The sequence below is a fragment of the Perognathus longimembris genome, chromosome 20, assembly GCF_023159225.1.
Source record: "Perognathus longimembris pacificus isolate PPM17 chromosome 20, ASM2315922v1, whole genome shotgun sequence".
NCBI classification, from domain to species: Eukaryota; Metazoa; Chordata; class Mammalia; order Rodentia; family Heteromyidae; genus Perognathus; species Perognathus longimembris.
In genome coordinates this window covers 11,487,875-11,509,977 of record NC_063180.1, presented here as the reverse complement: position 1 = coordinate 11,509,977, position 22,103 = coordinate 11,487,875, and the positions used below count along the sequence as shown (strand labels likewise).

The following is a 22,103-nucleotide window of genomic DNA, read 5'->3' as shown; positions in this document are numbered from 1 at the left end:
ATTTGAATCAACAGTGTACTTGGCATCTTTTTCTCCTGCACTCACACCAGCATCTGTTGTTTGTAGCCTTGATAATGGCCATTTTCATTGGGCTGGGCTGGAATTTCAAAGTTATTTTGATTTGTATTTCTTTAATTCCCAGAGATGTTGAGTATTTCTTCATCTGTCTATTGGACAATTTTACTTCTTCTTCTGCCCATTTATTGAATGAGTTGTTGATTCTTTGAAGTCTTATTTTTTAAGCTTCTTGCATATTATGGTTATTAAGCCATTGATTAATAAATAGCTGTCTTTTAGCTTGTTAGCTATGTCCTCTGCTGTACAGAAACTTCTTAGTCTGATGTAATCAAACTTAAAAAGTTCCTGCCTAAGTTGCGAAGTTTTGTTTCTCCTATTCCTTCCTGAAGTAGTTTCATGGTTTTAAGTTTTACATTGAGTTCTTTGATCATTTTGAATTAATATTAGAACAGAATGACAGGTTTCAGCATATTTTCTCCATGTAAATTTTGTATAAGCTACCTACAATAGTACTTTTCAAAACTAATACCTCTATCCTAGTTCTGTGCTATACATTTTGAGAAGAGGCAAGAACATAATAACTTCATGTAAATTGATTTACAATTTGATATTTTAGGCATCAGCTTTATTAAGTTATGAGTCTCACACAAAAATGTCAATCATTTTATTTATAGTGTAAATTTCTATGGTTTATAGGTTAATCAGAGAAGTATATATAATTGCCCCTCTAATTTCAGAAGATTTTCAGCATCTGAGCAAGAGATCTTTCCTCTCTCACCCTAGTGACCTCACATCTTTGTGTCTGTGACTTGTTTGTTCCAGACAGTTCATCTAATTGGAAATATATTTGGTTTTCTTATTAGTTTCTTTCACTTCATATAATATTTTTCAAGGTTAATCCATCTTTTATAAATATTTCCATTTCCTTCTTAATTGTTGAAAATTACTGCATTTTGGGTCTATGCATTATTTTATGTATTAATCCATCAATTGATGAGCATTTTAGTTTTTTCCACATTTTAGTTATTATGACTAATATTATGCTAAATACTGAATATAATTTAATATTGGCAAGTGTTTTCCTTTTCTTAGGTGTATAACTAGGAGCAGAGTTATTGATTCCTTTGAGATGTCCTGTGTGTAATATTTAGAGAAGTTACAAACTATTTCCCCACCGGGGGGAGGGGAGCGCTACACCATTTTGTGATCTCACCAACAACATATGAGGATTTATTTTTCCATAACTTTCTATTGTCTTCTTTATTATAGCTACTCTATTAGACAGCAGTTTTGACATGTATGCATTTCTCCAATGACAAGTGATGTTTATAATCCCTTTCTATGACATTAATTGTACCTTTCTTGAGGAATGCCTTTTCAAATCCTCTGAACAGACATTTAAAATTCTGTTATCTGCCTTTTTCTTAAGTTGTAGTAGATTATTTTATATATTCTGGACACAAATCTCTCATCAAGTATATGGCTTACAAATATCTCCACACACAATGTAGATATCTCCCCTTCTATTTCCTGATAGTTTGTGCCTCAGTTTTTAAAGCTTTTTTTTTTTTAATTTTCTGTACCTGTTTATTTCAGGTTTATAAAATATTATCTTGCAAAATGCTCACAATATCAAATGGGTTGCAAGATGGGACATACATAGTACAGTCTTCATTTTGTTTAAAAATATTCTTTACACATATAGACACCCAGAGGGGGAACTAACAAAACATAGTAATGGTATTTAGCATCTACAAAATTGGAATTTCCAGTTGGGGTATTAATACATATTTTATCAAATGTTTTCCTGTATCTTCTAATTATTCTATAACATGTAGCATAATAGGAAAAGAAAGATACTTTAAAAGCCACAGGAAAAAAAAACGTTATTTGAAAAAAATACCTCATATACTTCCCAAGGAGACTTTAAGCCCAAACATTTACATTTACTCATTTTCTTCTTCATTGCCAAAAGAAAGGAGGCTACTGGTTTTGATTTGCTTTTGTGAGTTCTTTTTCTCTGAGTCCTGCTTATTTCCTTCATTTTCATTTGTTTTCTTCTTTTTTGAGCTTGCGGTTAAACCTGAGTATTTTTCATCTGAGGTGTGCTTCACTGGTTTTCGATACATGATTCTCCCATCGGCTGGAGCTGGTTCTTCATCTGCTTTGGCAGCCTTTATTTCTGCTTTGATTTTTATGACTTCTTCGGCTGTCAGGTCTCCCTTTTTCAAAACTACCACTTGGGGCTGTTTGTCATCTTTGTCACTGTGATCGCCTTCTTCATCTGGAACCTGTGGCTGGATTCTCTTGGTCTCCACGGTGGGCCCCTCCTTGTAACCAACCCACTCCTTGAAGCGGGACAGGAACGCGGGCTCAGCCGACACTTGATTCCGCTTGCTCATGGCCGTGGCGACCCGGTGTTTTTAAAGCTTTGATTCAATCTAATTCATCTACTATACTGCCACTGAGCTTTTGGTGTCATATCTAAAAGCCTTTATTTGATTCTTAATGAATGCGAATCATTGTTTGTGTGATTAACGTTTTTTTGTGTGGCTTCCTTCATTTTGAATGGAAATCCTAAAGTTTTGCCAAATTACCGTCATGTGTTCTCTTTATATCAAGTCCATAATGGAGCTAGGCCCACCACAAAACTTTTCTATTACTCAGTTGATAATTATAGGGATTTTGCAAAAGGACCTTTAAAGAAAAAAAATAAATAAAGAAAAAAAAGCAATGTGAAAGAATCTAAGAAAAGATGAGGAGAATATAAGTGCTGAATATAAACTATACCAAATCATGAATTCCTATTTTATGATGAAACCAAGATACATTAAAGAGTACAAAACCATAGTGTGTTAGGGGTAAGGAAACAAGACATAATATTCTACATGATCAAATACATCTATCTGTAAGGGGCAAGAAAACAAACACAAGAAAAATAAAATAAAATTGAGCTATTGAGTGGCAAGTTCCTATAATCTTAGCTACTCTGGTGCTGAGATCTGAGGAGCATGGTTCAGAGCCAGCCTAGGTAGAAAAATCCAGCAGATCCTAAAATCTAGTCAATGAGAAAAAAACTATAAGTAGAAGTGTCATTCAAGTGGTCTAACTCTGTGAGTGAGAAAGCCAAGTGAGAGAGCAAGGCACAAAGTTCAAGCCCCAGTACCAGCATAAGACTAAATGAATGGAGATAGACAGATAGAGATAGATGATAAATAGATATAGTTAGATTGGTAGATAGAAGATAAATTGAACACCAAAAATCAGAAACAGCCTCTAATTGTCACACTTTAATCTACATATTGATTACCTATTAAAAGAGTTTCCCATTCTTCAGGTCTTAATGGAGGCCTGGAATCCTTTGTACTTACCCAGTGCCAGGAGGGGCTGACATGGCTTCTCAGTGAGCAAGCTGCCCACCCAGGCAGGGAAGGCCAAAGGGAACAGAGTTGCTTTTCTCCTGTGGAAAGTTTCATTTCCAATCAGGCAGTGTTTATGGCATGACCTTTCCGCAAGTGTTCAAGCTTAAAGATCATATCTGTTTTTTTCAGCAGCTGTGTGGGAACTGCTCATTGCCCACTCTCACTTGAGGATTGATTACCTAAGATAACCAAAAAGCTTCACCACAACTTGGACAAAACTCTTCTAGTGTCATCCAACACTAAAAAGTTTTGAACTGTAACCAGGCAAACTTGTGAAAGAAACTTCTGTTTGTACTTGTGGCCTCGGTCAGGGATTACGAACCCACAAACTATTCCATCACACTTTGGGGAAAATTGTCCTCTAGTAGACACCTAAAAGCATTCCTAGTCTAGTCTAAGAGCTAATTATGAAAATAAAGTTACCTGCCCTCTGCTGCTACTCAAATATACTAACAGTCTGAAAAAATTCTTCTGACTCTCTGTTGAATACCTAGCATAGTGATGGTGTTCATGGTGCAGAGTAAATTCCCTCTGATCTTTAAAGTACACAGCTTGCAAGAAAGCTGAAAAGTGAATGCTTGCAATATGATAATTAGAGTGGTATCTTACAGTCAAAGCCAGGTTGAGAGAGGCCCAATGTCTCCAATGACAGAAACATCCTCTAAGAAGTTGTGTGGCTTGAACTAGGTATCCTCCTTTTTTTTTTTTATAACTGTATTTTTTTGTGTTTTCTTTTTTGGTACTGGGGATCAAAACCAGGACGTTGCACTTGCTAGGCAAGCGCTTTGCCACTGAGCTACATCCCAGCCCTAGGTATCCTCCTTTTAAAAATTCTTCCTTCTGAAGTGCCTGTGCATGCCAGTGAGTCTTTCCTACACAGGGAGTGTCAAGCAAAGCTCTTTCTATGATGGATGGGTGGTAGCAGAAGCTCTGATAATTTGTTTTTGTAAGTGAGATGTACAGAGAAATTACAGTTACATAAGTAAGAAAATGAGTATATTTCTTGTAGAACATTGTTATTCCCTTCCTAATTTTCTCCCGCTTTCTCTCCCTCCACCCACGCCCCCAAATCCCCTCTCCCTCAAGTTGTAAAGTTCATTTCCGACATAGTGACTTGTGAGTATTGCTGTTGAATTGGTTTATGTTTTGTTCTTTGACTCATCATTTTGTGATTTCCCCTTCCCTTTCCCAAGTCAGATAAACATATATGCAAGACACAGGGTACCAAAATCAGAAGCAGCAACAACAGGGTGTAAAACAAAGGGGAAAAAGGAAAGAAATGACTTCACACAGTACATTAAAACAAAAAAACACAAAACCTCTTGCTTCTATACCTTGGAATTCATTTTAATTAGCATCATATTATATGGTCATGTGTACATAGCTATTAAGCTACTGTGATCCTCTCCCTATATATTTTTTGAAGTTTTTTTTTCTTTCTCTGAATTTTTAGTTTTAATTTTTTAGGTCTTAGTTTTCTTCCTTCTGCTCCTTTCTTTCTCCACATTCCTCTACTCTTATTTTCTCCTAAGTTTTTTTATTATATCTCTTAATCTTCTAATCTCACCTCAACCCATTTTCCTTTATTTCTGGTCCTTTACTCCTTTGTTTCCTCTAGTCTCTGAATCTCTGATTGTTTATTGCTGAGCTTGCATTTCTAAGGACTTTTACCAGGATAAGCTACTTTTCAAATCTAAAAGGAAGTTGATAATATAGTAATAGAGTTTCCTCTATTAGGAAACAGGAATAGCTGTGGAACTGGTCCTATCTTAAACATTTAGCATTTCACCCTTGGGATGACTGATGACATTTCATAAGCCAAAACAGACCACAGACGTACTTTCCTGGAACAAGGAGATCTCACCACCAAGACTGAACTCATTTACCTAGCCTTGTCCTGGATTTCTGTCCTGGAGATGAGCCTCGGAAAGTTCTCATTGCCTGCTGTACTGCTGGACTATGAAGGAATGATTTGTAGAACCTACAAATCCTTTCTTCCTCTGGGAGAGAAAGGGGAAGCCATGTGCTTGCCTGCAAGGGCTTGGTGGCAGCCAACTTAAGATAGAATCCAAGCTTTCTTTGATTTGTAGCATTTTGGGGCCTTTATTAAGGAAGTTTCATCCTGTGCCAAGGAGCCCAAGTGTTTCTCCTACTCCTTCTTTTAGTGTTTTCGGGGTATCAGTTTTTATTTCAAGGTTTTTGATCCATTTGGAATTCATTTTGGTGCAGGGTGATATATAAGGATCTAGTTTTAATTTGTTGCAGGTGTTCAACCAGTTTTGCCAGCACTATTTGTTAAAGAGGCTGTCTTTCTTCCATCCTATTTTTTAGCTCCTTTATTAAAGATTAAGTAAGCATAGTCCTGCGGGTTCATTTCTGGGTCTTCAGTTCTTTTCCATTGGTCTTCAGGCCTGTTCCGGTGCCAATACCAAGCTTTTTTTTTTTTTTTATTACTATAGCTTTATAATACAGCTTGAAGTTTGGTACTGTAATTCCTCCAGCACTGTTCTTTCTGCTTAGGATTGTTTTTGCTATTCTGGGTCTTTTATTGATCCATACGCATTACTGGATTGCTTCATCTATTTCATTAAAAAATGGTGTTGAGATATTAATGGGTATTGCATTGAATTTGTAGATAGCCTTTGGTAATATTGCCATTTTGACTATATTGATTCCCCCAATGAAGAAATATGGGAGGTTTTTCCATTTCCTTACTTCTACCTTAATTTCGTTTTTCATGTTTTTAAAGTTCTCATCATAGAAATAAGTGAAGTGAGCCAGGCCTAAAGAAACATGGACTCTATGGTTTCCCTCATAGGGAATAATTAGCACAGGTTTAGGCTAGTCAAAGCAGAGGACCACAAGAGCCTAGTAGCTTTGCCCCTATGAACACATAAGATGATGCTAAGTGAAATGATCTCCATGTTATGGAAATTACTGTTATATCACTGTTGTAATTACTTTCAACATGCTATGTGAAAATGTAGCTTCTTTTGTTGATGATCCTTTTGTATTCTCTTCCTGTGGTTGTACCCGTGCTATCACTGTAGCTCATCTGAGTACACTGGATACTGTATATACTGGTATTAGAACGAGGAATGTGAAAGGGAATATCAAAATTGAGAAACAAAGGATAAAAAGACAAATGACTCCAAAAGCAATACTTGCAAAACCATTAGGTGTAAAGCAACTTAGCCATGTATGGGGGGAGAGGGGAAGGGGTAGGGAAGAGAAGGGAATGAGGAAGGAGGTAACAAACTACAAGTAATGTACCCAAGGCCTAACATATGAAACTGTAACCTCTCTGTACATCACTTTGACAATAAATAAGTATTAAAAAAATAAAAGATAGGATCCCTCTCTCCCCTTCCCCAAGGAGACACGTGAACCTGCAACAGTAAGGTCAGGTCTGAAAGGCAGCAGGATCCAGATGCAGAGGCAGGTGGCTGCTTAAAACAAGTTAGATTTTTTTTGTTTTTCTTTCAGCTTAGCACAGATATATTTCTAAGCAGAATCCCTGTAAAATGGACAAACACATACAGACAGCAACACCAGCCCAGGAAACTACTGCTGTCTGTCATTCATCATTGATAAACTGAGTGCCGGAAATATCTGTACATGCTTAGAGTGAACCTGGTACATCGATAGATTGATGTTATTAATCCTCTGCTCCTAGAACTAATTGAATTTCTCCAGAAGAGAGCTTTACCAAGTTATACATCAGGAGATGAGCGGGGAAGGGGGTGAAGAGTATTACTTGCATTAACCTAATAGATGCTAAGTTAAATTTGAATTTCAAAGAAATAACACATTTTTTTAGTGTACGTTCCAAATGTGGCATGACAATTAAATGTGCTAACATGTATGCATTGAGTGGAAATTTGAAACTCAACTGAGTATCCTCTAGTTTCATTTTCAAAAAAACAAAAAACAAAAAAACAAAAACAAAAAACGGACAACCTTAGAAGTAGTCAGACTAGGCTAGTTTTAACTGAATCAATTACCCCTGAAGTTACAATAGCAAAACTCAAAAAATATTTATAGTCCTCTTATAGATATGTGTTTGTATATACACATATATGTATATATTATATTTTATATTGTATATATTTTATATATAACTTTATTTATATTATATATTTTATTTATGTATTTATATGTAAACATAATACTCTTTCTATATGTGTATATATACAGGAATGAATTTTCCACCAAAATTCGTGTATGGAAGTTCCATTAATACTTTTAATACTTTATACATAATGGTTCATTGCTGAAATAACCCAATATCCAGCAGGAGAATGAATGAATTGTTCATATTGAACCATAGAACACTATACAGCTAAGATCTGGATATGATTTAAGTGTATCCATCTTCCATGGATTCAGGTACTTTGTCCCAGTGTGCTGGTACTGAGGAGACGTGGGATCTTTAAGAAGTAGAACATAGTGTTTGTTCACTGGCAACATTGGAGAAATGGATGTGGATTTTCTCAAACCTTGACTGGTTGTTGCAAGAGGGTTATTTTTAATAGAAACATTTTGGCCCATTCCTGTTCTAGCTTTCTTATTTTCAGAGAATTCTTCCTTCTTGCAAACACTTCTACCATTATACCATCCATCCCGACATCCTCACCTCAGCCAATGCTATACTGTTTGGACATTTAGCCTCCAAAATGGTGAATCAAAACAGTTCATTTGTTTACAAGGTATTAGGCCTAATGTACATCAATACGGAACAGGTAGTGGAATAACAAAACTACATAGCACTAAAAAGAGTAAATGTCTTACACATGCCTTACACATGACACAATTTGGGAAAAGTCCAAAAATATTTTTTGTGGGTGAAAGCAAAGAAATGAAGTTATGTTCTATTTATTTAATTTTTATGTAGTTTCCAGATCAGATATACTTTTTCTATAGTGATAAAAAACCAGAATGTTGTACACTGGGATCAGAATGGAATACTGGATTTATTGGGAAAATATAGAAAGTATCTTCCAAGGTGCCAGAAATGTGTTTCCTCACTTGGCTTTGGTTGTGCAATGAACCCATACACAACAGGGCATGCACATGAATAGTTAAGATTAGTGCACTTAATTTGTGTTAAACTTTGCAATGAGCAAAGAAAATTTTTGATTAGCATAAGAAATACTGGTGATTAAATGTTTTTATGTTTTAGTGTGTTTAAATGACTTACTATGTTTAAATGACTTACTATGTTTCAATGACTTATATCTCCATGGTCACAAAAGCTTCCACTAAGCCTAAAGTGACCCAGCCATTCACATGGCTTCATGTATTCTCAATAAGTAGTGGGGTAGTTCCTGCTTCCTGGAGGGAGAGAAGAATCTTAGTGACTTTCCTAATGACTTTAACACAGCTCTATTAGAGTTTTATATAATTCACACACTTCCATTCAATCATTCTTAACAAGTACTTATTACTAATTATTTTATGGGAATAAAGAACTTGGTTCTGGAAATAGGATTCAGTGATGAATATGAGAGAATGGTTTTGCATTTAGGAAAATTATGTTCAAATACAAAAGAAAACACTAGAAGTCAGGTACAGCATACCTGTAATCCTGTAATCCTAGTTACTCAAAGACTGGGATTTAAGGATTGAGGTCCAAAGTTAGACTAGGCAGAAGAGTTCTTGAGATTTGTATCTCCAATTAGCTATCAAAAATCTCTACGGGACCTATGGTTCAAGTGGTAAAGTGCTACACACACACACACACACACACACACACACACACACACACACACACTGGAATAAATTAGAATGAAGTAGAATTGAGATCCAAAGATGGCAGCTAAATGGTAAAATCAGATAGGATATAATAAATCTGGAACTGAGGTTCCTAAATTTGATATTATCAGAACTACATGGAAGACTGCTTGGGTTTGGGTCTTACCTACAAAGTTTCTCAGTCAGTGGATTCTGTTGCAATGATCAGACTGATGCTTTTGATGCCTGGATTCAGTAAGGACTTCTGGCTAAGAAGAAGAGATGGGATATCAGTGGTTCTCATTCTCCTTCTGCATTGAAAAAGTACTCTTAATCTCAAGATGGGGGTATTTGGCAGCTGTAAAATTTCTAAGACTTTCCTATATCTTCTTTAGCAACATTACAAAAAATTAGGAAATAAGTCTTTGCTAGTCTTTTGCTAGTCTTTATAAGTTAATTGGTTTTAAAATACACCTAGGAGAGAATGTGGCATAGAGCACTTTTCTAAATGCATGAGTCCCTGGGTTCACTCTGCAGCACAGAAAAAAACTTGATGACATTAATTTTTGTTAAGTATGTTTATATATATATGTATGTTCATGCACACTTATATTGGCATATATATAATTTTATGTATGTATGCATCTATCTATAATTTATCTGTATAAATATATCATATATACTTGATATATAAATAAATAATTTTTGGTATCCTATGCACACATATATAGGCATATAGTTAAGAATGTACATACACAAAGGCATATATATATACATACCTTTACATATATACATATACATATTTGCACATATATACATTCACATATATATACATATGTATACCCACATATATAAGTATATACATATATATCATTCTATTTAGACTTACAAAAGGCAGTAACTTCAGGATCACAAGACTAGTGCTAGGTGATGGGATTCATTTAACATTACTTACAGGCTACTATAGTATGATAAGATATCTACGTAAGCAGAAGCTTGGAACTATACAAAATAGACCAGAAGCTACTGAAATAGTGGGGCTAGTTCAAAACAGAAAATAATATTAAAGCAATCATTTCACATTACAAACATATTTATTTTTTTCTCAATGTAACTACTTTTTATAATTTCCAAATAAAGCATAAAGCAACACAAGCACACCCAAAATATCACCAGGAGACTCAAGGCACAAATATATTTCTTACTCCAGTGTTCTTGGGGTTTTAACTTTTAACTATGTCACTTATTCTGCTGTCACCATGAAGTCATGTTCCAATTTCTTGTCACTAATATTTGATTGCATCCAGTTCTACCCTTTTCTCTCCCTAATATCCTAGTCTATATGTACCCTTACTGCTCACTTGGCATCCTTTACCTCCTGTTGAAAATAAAACTCCCCTCTATAACTTAAACCCAGTTAGCTTTACACTTTTTCTTTTCATTTTTAACCTCCAAGCTAGTGCTCTACTGCTGAGTCACAGCTCCATTTCTGGGCTTTTGATGGTTAATTGAAGATTAAAGTCTCACAGACTTTCCTTCCCCACCTGACATCAAACTGTAATTTTCAAATCTCAGCCTCACAATTAGTTAGAATTTGAGGGACAAGCCACAAGCACCCAGCTCTCATTCATTCTTTAAGGACTCCTGTAAATTCCTTTTTTTTTTTTTTCTGAAGCCCTTACTTGCACTTCCTTCTGGCTATACATAAACAGGAAAACCCAAGGCATTTAAACAATGTGTTGGCACTATGTGCATATTCAGACTTCTGTTTAATTAATCCTGTGCAAGTGTAATTATTTGTCTTTTACTATCCATTGGTTTACTTGTAGATTTATAGGCACATTCTAGTTATTACAAATGAGGGAGAACATGAAGCCTGTTTTGGGGGGTCTGGCTTATACTTCACTTAGTATAATTTTTTTGAAGTTTTTCCATTTCCTTACGAATAGGGTAATCTCATTCTTTCTGATAGAAGGATAGAGTTCGCACACACACGCACACACACACACACACAGACACACACCATTTTCATTGCCCATTCATCCATTGAGGGGCATTTGAGTTGATTACGTATCTTGGCTATGGTAAACAAGACTGCAATGAACATGTCTTGCTGGTGGATTTAATGTAGCCTGTATTGTGGTCAATTGGATAGATGCCCAAGAATTGGATTGCTGGGTCATAGGGAAGCTCTATGTTTAGTTTTTTGAGAAACATTCATAGAGGTTTCCAGAGTGGTTGAACAAAGGCACAGTGAGAACAAAGAAGAATAACCTTAGGAGAGGATCGCAAAGGCTCAATAGCTATTTGCATATGGCCAGGTAGAATGAAGCTTATTGAAATGAACTCCAACGAGGTAACAAACAGTACAAGTAATGTATCCAATGCCTAATGTATGAAACTGTAACCTCTCTGTACATCAGTTTGATAATAAAAATTTGAAAAAAAAGAAAAAAAAGAAATGAACTCCAAGAAATTAAAGCAAGGGGTTTTTCATCAAACTCTTTGCAGTTTTTTTTTTATTTTATTTCCCTTTTTCCTGGGTTTATTCTGTCCTGTTGCTGTTCATGATTTCTGTACTCTTTGTCTTATATATAAATTTATCTGATTTAAGGAGGGAAAGGGGAGGCACAGAAATGATGGAACAAAGGGTGAACTAATTCAGCAGTGAAACCGACTAGATACTATGTTAGTAATGATCTACACAACTTTGAGGGGAGAGTAGTGAGGAGGGGGAAAAACTGGGAGAGAATGCAGAAGGGCATGCCATTATTTGAAAGAAAGGTACTCATTACCTGACTTTGTGACTGTAAACCATCTGTACATCAACTTTACAATATTTTTTTTAAAAAAATACATTAACAATCAGAAATAATCTGTTAAATTCTTAAGGGTTGACTATTCCATGGTAACAATATTTCTGGCAAGTTTTCTGGTATTACTATTGAACAGACACAAATGAGACAATCCAGATTGCAATGCATTAGCAAACAGTAATCATGTATATTTCCTCCATAAGAAATGTACAGACCTTTAAATTGAGCTACTAGTGACCATTACCAATGCAATGTGGTGATTTGAGTAATATATTTATATTGTAGAAAATTAGCAAAACATTGAAAATTATAAAACAGTGATAATGTTACTGATAAATTCAACATTGCTATAAACAATGCAAACTATTTCACCTTTTACATTTGTTTGGTAGGTTACATATCTATCTACTATATGTTTATAATAGAATTGATTTTATATTTATATATGTAAACCTATTTATGAATATGATATATAAAATTTTATGACTAGAACATATATGTAATTAACATCACATCTTATTAATATTATATATGTGATTAATATAACTTATATGTATTTTAAAGGCCAGTAAAGGTTTTTCTGTGATGTGATTTCAAAGTATGGAAAATAAGAATATCAGGTAACTAGAAAATATTTTCTTAAATTTCTCCTTTTAAATATGCCATCATAAATATTGTTACTTAAAACCTTGTTCTTGCCAGTCATTATTTTCCAACTGTATAGAAGATATTTATGAACGGTGTTCACTTATTTCCCAAGTAACAGAGTAAGTAGTGATTATACAATTTTCAAAATCTTTTTCAATAAATACTGCTTTTAATTGAAAATTTCTATATCCATTGCTCCAAGGAATGTAATTTATTACAACTTTCTTTTAGTTGTCCAATATTTCGTTTTTTGTTTTTGTTTTTGGCCAGTCCTGGGGCTTGGACCCAGGGCCTGAGCACTGTCCCTGGCTTCTTCCCGCTCAAGGCTAGCACTCTGCCACTTGAGCCACAGCACCACTTCTGGCCATTTTCTGTGTATGTGGTGCTGGGGAATCGAACCCAGGGCCTCATGTATTTGAGGCAGGCACTCTTGCCACTAGGCCATATCCCCAGCCCAGTTGTCCAATATTTCGAATGAAAGTTGTACTTGCTTATCTAAATGTGTAAGGCTAAGCACAATTATTTTTCTTTTTCTTAGTCATTAGTCTACATCTTCCACAAATTCATTTTCCTATCTTCCCCTATATTTCCTAAGAGGATGGGAGGTAGCGACTCCCCTCACCCCATAAATTTGTACAAAAGCTTTCCACTGCTATTTGTTAATTTATATTTTTGTCATTTTTTCATGTTCACATCCTTCTAAGAAATCTACTACTATTTAAGCTTTTTTTATTCAAAAATGTTCATTTTTGTGAGAGCCTTTTTCTTGTGATATTTTTTATGTTATATATCTTCGGTGTTATATATTTATTAGTAAAAAAGTTATTTCTACTAATTTGTGTTTTGCTTTCATCATATACTCATTTTTTCTATACTTTATGGTTTCACTTTTTTGTTTTGCTCAATTTACCTTTCATTCCTGCTATTAATTTCAATTTCTTTAAATTCTTTCCGCTTTATATTGGTGTGTCAGATAGTATAAAACCTACTGTTTTCTACTTTAGGATACATTTAAGCAATTTCACACAGATTATTTATAGTTAAAACAATAAATATCACCCTAAATACTGTTAAAATTAATAATAAATTTTAATAATTATTCAACCACAGTTCCTCCTTTTTGACTGGATGAAAAGGTATCACTTCTTTCTGTGCATGCTGAATTTACACTCTGGAACCCAAGTTTAAATATATTTGGATGATTTCTCTAATGGCTCCTATGTCTTAGATTAACTATCAAATTTAAAAAAAAACAATTCTTTGATTCATGTCTCTGGCTCAGACCCAATACGTTTCAGTAAAATATAGTATTTGATTTTATTGTGTATATGTCCCATCTGAAATGTAATTAACATTGAATTTTTCTGGAACACATTCATGAAACCAAAACTGATGTGTAGGACTCTATAGGATATCACAAATACATGTCCAAATAATGCATTTGATTATTCAGAGTAAAGATTCGCTTCTTTGTATCTAATCAAATAGATTAATCACATTCCATATATATACCTATATATGGAACATATACGTACATATATATAGAATATATGGAATATATATACATATATCACTGACTTGTTTTAAGCTTCTATTTTAATCCCTAGCAGTATAGTAAACATTTATAACATGAAAGTAAACAATTGCTTCCCAGCTGCTTCTCTTCTAGAAGTGTGAATAATATTGTCCTTCCTGGATCAAACCTGGAACTATTTCACCATGACACACCCTGAAATTGCTCTATGCCACCAAGAAGCTTTCACTACTATTTGACACACATCCCTTTGGATAGCTGACTATCTTGTTACATTGCAGTTGTTACAGTAATAATATGGAGTCTAGACATGTGTTATATTATAAGAACAAACAGAGTGCATCTGCCCTGGGCATCAGAGAAAGAGATACAAGATTTGACAGCCATGAACTTTTAAAACCAGACTGGCTTGTGAGGAAAAATTTAGGAGCTAGAAGAGTTGGTGTTGTGACAATCAGTTTACAACTAAATAACAGACTGTCCACCAGAGATCACCCAGAAATATTTAAAAAAATAGATTTTAATAAGATCCTTAGATGTTTGCTTTGCCACAGCTGATACACAGTATGGCAAAGCCCAGATCAAGATAGGAAACTTTGTTTCTTCTGTGTGTTGAGGGAATATCAATTAAGTAGAAAAGAAATTAAAGTGTCAGGCTTTGATAATATAGCATTAAATGATAAAGTGAACTGCCAGAACAGCAAAGCCATTAAGTTAACGGTATTGTGCATTACTGTGACTTGTGTTTACTCCTGTGCATACACATCCTTTTCTGCCTGTGAATTCTAGTCTCTGGTCTCTTAAAATGATTAAAAGCTGTAATTTTTCCTCAAATATATCTCCCAAGTCACTAATTACATTCCCAAGAACCTTACATCCTTATTCCTGCTTGTATTTTACAACGGCATGTTTGTCAGCTCCACAATCAAGTTATAATATTCAGGCAAGGCCACACACTCTCATTACCCAATACTTTCTTCCTGGAATGTGGTTTATCGATCACTTAGGAAAGGTTTAATTGAAAAAGTATTAAATGGGAGTTCAAGGAATTTGTTCCTTTTCTTAAGTAAATTTGAAGTTGCTTTGCTTAAAGCACACCACATCTCATATGAGGTGTGTGATCTTCTGGTGATGCACAAATATCACTGAGATTTTTGTGGGCAACACCTGTCTTAACGATGAGTCTTGCTTTCAAGCATTCCTTCCTACAGATGAATGTGATGAAAGCCACAGGTTTTGTTTATTGCCTCTAGATTCATGTTTTGTTTTCTCAATTACGTGTTACTCAGGTCTAAAGTAAAAATATATATTAAAAAAAAGCCACTCAGAGGAGACTCTACATGAATACTCACTGCTTTTCCTATAAACCAGCCAGATGTTCCAAAGAAATTAGTGATTCATTAAATATTATAAGTTATAACAATGATTATTCATAGGTATTATACAATATGAAATACATTTAAAAGGACAATGCTATCTATTAACTACAAGAGCATGTATTGTCTTATTATCTGGACATAATTTTATCTATTTACCTACCTACCTACCTAATTATTTTAAGTGGTACTTGGGATTGAGTTAGGGGATTTGTGCTTTCTAAAGTGTGCTTTCCTACTTGAGCTACTCCCTCAGCCCTTTTTGATTTTAGTTACTTTTCAGGTAAGTTCTATATTTTTTTACACAAGAGCAGCCTCAGATAATCATGACTGTAGTGAAGTTATACAGCATAGCTGGGATCCTAGATATGTAGTAGCACATCCATATTCTTGATTGAGAGGAGATTTGCTAAGTCTTTGCTTTGGCTGGTCTGGAACTGTTATCCTCCAAAACTCTACCTCCTGAGTAGCTGAATATTGAGTATGAGCCAACATGCCTGATAATCAAATTCTTTTTTTTTTTTTTTTTGGCCAGTCCTGGGCCTTGGACTCAGGGCCTGAGCACTGTCCCTGGCTTCTTCCCGCTCAAGGCTAGCACTTTGCCACTTGAGCCACAGCGCCGCTTCTGGCCGTTTTCTGTATATGTGGTGCTGGGGAATCGAACCTAGGGCCTCTTGTATCCGAGGCAGGCACTCTTGCCACTAGGCTATATCCCCAGCCCTCAAATTCTTAATCTTTATATGTGGAGATAATGTGGTTCTTGGTTCTGACATCTGCTGAATCACAACAGATGTTATATATGATAAAAATCTATTCTTTAAAAACATGTACTATTGTATTTAACTAGTCATACAAAGGAATTTCCATTTAGCAAGGCAGTTTAAGAATATAATATATCTTGACCCTTTCAACAATCACAACCATCCCTACCCTACTCACCTTTTCCCTCACTCTTAAATTTGTAGGAGATATATTGGACTCTGCTTTTTCCCTTTTTCCTCCCCTTCATTTGTCTACCTCATCCCCTTTGACCTGACCCCATCCCTTTCAAGTATCCACTTCTGGTGTTTGTTTGTTGTTGTTGTTTTTTTTCTGAAGTTTGCTTTTGGCTTTCAAAGCAATTGCACTATTTGAGAACTCCCTTGAAGCTAATCAGATAATAACATTTGTATATACTTGCATACTACTCAAGATATTTATTTATGAGTTTGTAAGCTAAATCTAGCTTCTACATATAAGTAAAAACATGGATCCTTGTCTCTTTGGACCTAACTTACTTCACTTAACATATTTTCCAAGCATTTACCTTTATTTACAAATGGCACAATATCATTCTGTGGTATATATGCCACAGAAGTAAAAATGACCAAAAGATACATACAGAAATGCTCAATAACTCTAGTCACAAAGAAAATGCAAATCAAATTATTAAGATTCCACTTGACCACAGTTAGGGTGGCCATTATCAAGAAAATGAACAACTGTTGCGGTCCTTTGCCCCCAGCACTCTCCTGGCCAGCGGGAGAGGTGGGGAAGTACGCCCCGACCGAGGTGGGCCAAGAAAAGGTGAAGAGTCGCCAGACCACCCACACCCAGCCCCCCTTTTGCCAGAGGACAATCAGACAGCCCGGGAGAATGTCAAGCATGGTCTTGCTTTATTGGGAGTAGCTTAGGCCTTAAAATGGCAGGAGGGGGAGGGGTGTGTACACACCTAGATAGGGGCTATAAGGGCCGGCCTGAACTGTCTGTCAAGGATGGAGGGCCAAGGGACCAATCATAAGAGGTAGCCTAATTCTATGTCACAGCCCACAGGACCATCTCTGGGTTCACCTCCAGGCACCATCTTGGCCACACATGGTCCCAAGGCTGGGAGGCACCACCAGCTAGAACCACCATTCCAGTAATCACCCCCACGTAACCCTGGAGTGGGTACACACAGGCGGTGCCAGCTGGGCATGCTCCATAAGCAACAACAGATGCTGGTGGAGCTGTAGCCAAAAGGGAACTCTACTACACTGCTGGTGGAAGTGTAAACTTGTTCAACCACTCTGGGAAGAAATACGGAGGTTTCTCAAAAAAAAAAAAAAATTAAACATAGAATTACCTTGTGATCCAACAATTCCAATCCTGAGCATTTACCCAAAAGATTAAGATTATAAACCAGACTACAGTAAAGCAACAACCAACTCAATCATGCTTATTGCAGCACTACTCACTATAGCCATGGAACGGAGTCAGCCTAGATGCTCTGAAATGGATGACTACATCAAGAAATATATTCTTAAACTTTTACATTTAGCTTTCATTCATTAACTATTCTAAGCCAAAGTCTTGGAGTTGATAGGTAATCAAAATGGTAAACACCTTTTTTGAGGCAAGCACTCTATCACTAGGCCATATTCCCATCCCCTAAACACCTTTTTTGAAAAGGCTAACATCTCTGCTGAAAGAGTAAACCTCCCTGTTACTGGTTATAAGGTTTGTGTACAAGAGGAAGCACTCAGAATGAGTACAAATAAGTGGTAGAACTTTACAAAGACTTATATATAAAGGCTTTAGGAACAAAATGCAATCTGTTATAAATGCAACTCCATTGACTTCTGTTCTAAATTGTTATCATATTAATGATGAGGATATCTATACACCATTCTTAACTGTCTTTTGTTTTTTAATTGTCTGTCAGAGGGCTTGAACTTGGGCTTGGAACTCAAGGCCTTGGTGCTGTCTCTGAGCTTCTTTTTGCTCAACGTTGACACTCTACCACTTGAACCACAGCACTAATTCTGGCTTGGGAATAGTTAACTGGACATGTGAGTCTCATGGAAGCTTTTCTTCCCAGACCAGCTTCACACCATGATCCTCAGATCTCAGCCTCCTGAGTAGCAACCTATTCTTAATAATTTTAACCAGGTCAAATGATCAATTCTGCAGGAAGAGAATTGTTGAAAGACGAAATCCTAAAGACGCCAACTGTTTAAAATAATATACAAGTAATGAAAGTATTTTTTAAACTAGCCACTAAATCAGACAAAAGCATCACTAAAATTCTTTGTTTTAAAAAATATTTTGACTAGCGGCGGGCGCTGTCATCGTCGTCGCGTGGGGTGGAAGCCCGGTCTCCAGCGGTGGACTGGAGTACTAGGCTGAGCAGGAGCCAGGAGAGTTGGCGAGTGTTAGCCACACTGCAGGACTACTTCACGTGGGGGAGAGAAACTACCTTTAACTTACCCTGCTGACTTACTTGCAGGACCTCCAGATTCCATTGACTCCTGGTTATTGGATAGAGGTTATCCCTGCTTAATCGGAGTGAATCAAAGGGGTTCATAGAGGAAGCCAGTCCAAAAAGAACTTTATATAAGAACAAGACCTGCTCATACAGTTGTATCAGTGAATAAATAACTACTGAATACAGGGCTCAGGAGTGGTTGTTATATCAAAATTGTATTCTTTAGGAACACCAAATCTAATTTTATTACAGGTATACAAGGTATCTGTATATAATTGTGAACTTCTAAGATTTACACAACAGTGCTTGGTAAGGTCTGCTTTGGGTCTTAAATGGTTCTCACTGGTGCTTGTAGATTGGCATTCCCAATCCAAATGGGCAGAAGAAACACAAGAAAGATGGCAAACAATGAAGGCTCATCTCCCACTCAAAATATGCAGGAAGCAGAACAGTCAATCAAAGACATAGAAGACAACCCTCAAAATGCACGACAAAGTCTACTGATAAACATGATAAATGAAAAGTTTGAACCAATACAGCAATCCTTCCATAAAGTAATAGATGGTTTCATGGCCTCAACAAACAGAAAGATAAATGAAATTCAAGAGTCAAATGAAAAGATAGCTACCCAGCTAAAATATTTGAGAGACAACACTCAAAACCAAATTAATAAAGTTAATGAAGTAAGAAGTCCATGCAGGACCTAAGAAATAACATGGAAATCATCAGGAAAGACCAGTCAGAAGAAGAGATTCAAAATCAAGTAGCTAGCCTACAGTATCGACTAGATGAAGCAGAGGATCGAATCTCAGGAGCTGAAGATTCCCTAGAATCTATGGAGAAAGATCAAATATCAATACAAACCCAATCCAATTGAAAAAATAGATCACTCCAGGAGCTCCAGGACACAGTCAGAAAGCCCAATTTAAGGCTAATATGTATTGAGGAAAACCTGGAGAAGGATGCTAGTGGAATAGGCAACATATTTAACAGAAGATTAGCCGAGAACTTCCCAAATATCCAGAAGGATAGACCTATACAGATACAAGAAGCCTTTAGAACCCCAAACTGACCAGACCAGAACAAGACATCCCACCAACACATTGTGATCATGATCAAAACAGGATCAATAGAGTCCAAGGAAAGAATCCTTAAAGCTGTTAGGGAGAAGAAAATAATCACAAATAAAGGAAAAGCAATCAGAATTACACCAAACTTCTCAGCAGAGACCATGAAAGCAAGGAGAGCCTGGAATGAGGTATGCCAAACCCTAAATAAAAATAACTACCGAACAAGAATACTGTACCCAGCTAAACTCACATTCATAGCAGGTCAAATAAAAGTCTCCCACAGTAATGAAAAAACTGAAACAATGTATCTCCACAAAACCAGCTTTACAGAAAATCCTCAAAGATGTACTATACAGGGAAAAGAATCACATACCAATACAGAGAGAAAAATACTAAATAGTAAACTAGAACATTAGAACAAGAAATGGGAAGATGGGCTGGGGATATAGCCTAGTGGCAAGAGTGCCTGCCTTGGATACACTAGGCCCTAGGTTCGATTCCCCAGCACCACATATACAGAAAACGGCCAGAAGCGGCGTTGTGACTCAAGTGGCAGAGTGCTAGCCTTGAGCGGGAAGAAGCCAGGGACAGTGCTCAGGCCCTGAGTCCAAGGCCCAGGACTGGCCAAAAAAAAAAAAAAAAAAAAAGAAATGGGAAGACACAGCTTTTAACAAGATAGCTATAATGAAACAAACAAACGATCATTTCACAATCCTAACTCTCAACATTAATGGACTTAATTCTCCAATCAAACGAAATAGGCTCATAAATTGGATCAAAAATCAAGATCGATCTTTCTGCTGCCTCCAAGAGACACATCTATCCAGCAAAAGTGAATATCTTCCAAAAGTGAAAGGCTGGAAAAAAATCTATCAAGCATATGGCCCACATAAACAGGCCGGAGTTGCAATCCTAGTATCAGACAAAATTGACTTCAAATTAAAAATGGAAAGAAGAAACAAAGGAGGTTACTACATCCTAATAAAGGGATCACTCCTACAGGATGCTATAACAATCCTAAATATCTCCACACCTAATACAGGAGCACCTAACTTCATCAAACAAGCACTACCGACTCTAAAAATAAACATAGACACAAACACATTGATAGTTGGGTACTTTAACACTTCACTATCACCTCCAGATAGATCAACACGCCAAAAAAACTGAACAAAGAAACCACAGAACTAAACAAGTGCATAGACCAACTAGACTTAACCGACATCTACAGAATATTCCATCCAGCAACAACAGAATACACATTCTTTTCGACAGCACATGGAACATTCTCCAAAATAGATCACATCTTAGGGCACAAAGAAAATCTATACAAATTCAGAAGTATCATAACCATTCCCTGCATTCTCTCATAACACAACGAAATAAAATTAGAGCTCAACTCAAACAGCCACCACAGAAAATACTACAATTCATGGAGACTAAACAACACACTGCTGAACCATCAGAGGGTCATTGAAGAAATTAAAACGGAAATTCAAATATTTATGGAATTCAACCAAGATGAGGACACAAAATACCAGCTCCTTTGGGACACAGCAAAGGCAGTACTCAGAGGGAAATTTGTATCTCTGAGTGCCTCCACCAACAAACTGGAGAAACAGCAACTCAACAACTTAAGGAAGCACCTTAATCTCCTCCAAAGAGAACAACAAGACAAGCCCCAAGTCAATCGATGGAAGCAAATAATTAAAATCAAATCAGAATTAAATAGATTAGAGATGAAAAAAGAACATTGAAAGAATCAACAAAACAAAGAGTTGGTTCTTTGAAAAAATTAACAAGATAGACAGACCCCTAGCAAACCTGACCAAAAAATGAAGTAAGCAAACTCAAATAAACAAGATTATAGAAGAAACACCACAGAACATCACCACAGAAACAACCAAAATTCAGAACATAATAAGGGACTATTTTGCAAATCTTTATGCCAACCAATTCAAGAACCTGGAAGAAATGGATGATTTCCTAGAAAAAATTGTATCCCCAAACTCAACCATGAAGATTTAAACCTTCTGAAAAGACCGATATCCAGTATTGAAATAGAAATAGTAATAAGTGATCTCCCATCCAAGAAAAGCCCAGGTCCAGACGATTAACAGCAGCCTTCAAAACAGAACTCACACCAATATTTCTCAAAGTCTTCAATGAAATTGAAAGAGAAAGTGCACTACCAGACACATTCTATGAAGCCAGTATAAACCTCATCCCCAGACCAGGCAAGGACTCATCACGGAAGGAA

At 36.1% G+C, this 22,103-nt stretch overlaps 1 protein-coding gene across 1 annotated transcript; it reads right to left on the bottom strand.

The window, feature by feature from the left end:
- Nucleotides 1–1,903: 1,903 nt before the first annotated feature.
- LOC125338634 (uncharacterized protein KIAA1143-like) lies at nt 1,904–2,420 on the bottom strand. Its single transcript, XM_048329549.1, has one exon. The coding sequence runs from the start codon at nt 2,418–2,420 to the stop codon at nt 1,965–1,967; it is 456 nt and encodes a 151-aa protein (XP_048185506.1). The 3' UTR covers nt 1,904–1,964.
- Nucleotides 2,421–22,103: the final 19,683 nt, after the last annotated feature.

Bases quoted from the DNA above. Each gene is read 5' to 3' on its own strand.
- LOC125338634 (XM_048329549.1), bottom strand. From the start codon at position 2,420: ATGAGCAAGCGGAATCAAGTGTCGGCTGAGCCCGCGTTCCTGTCCCGC.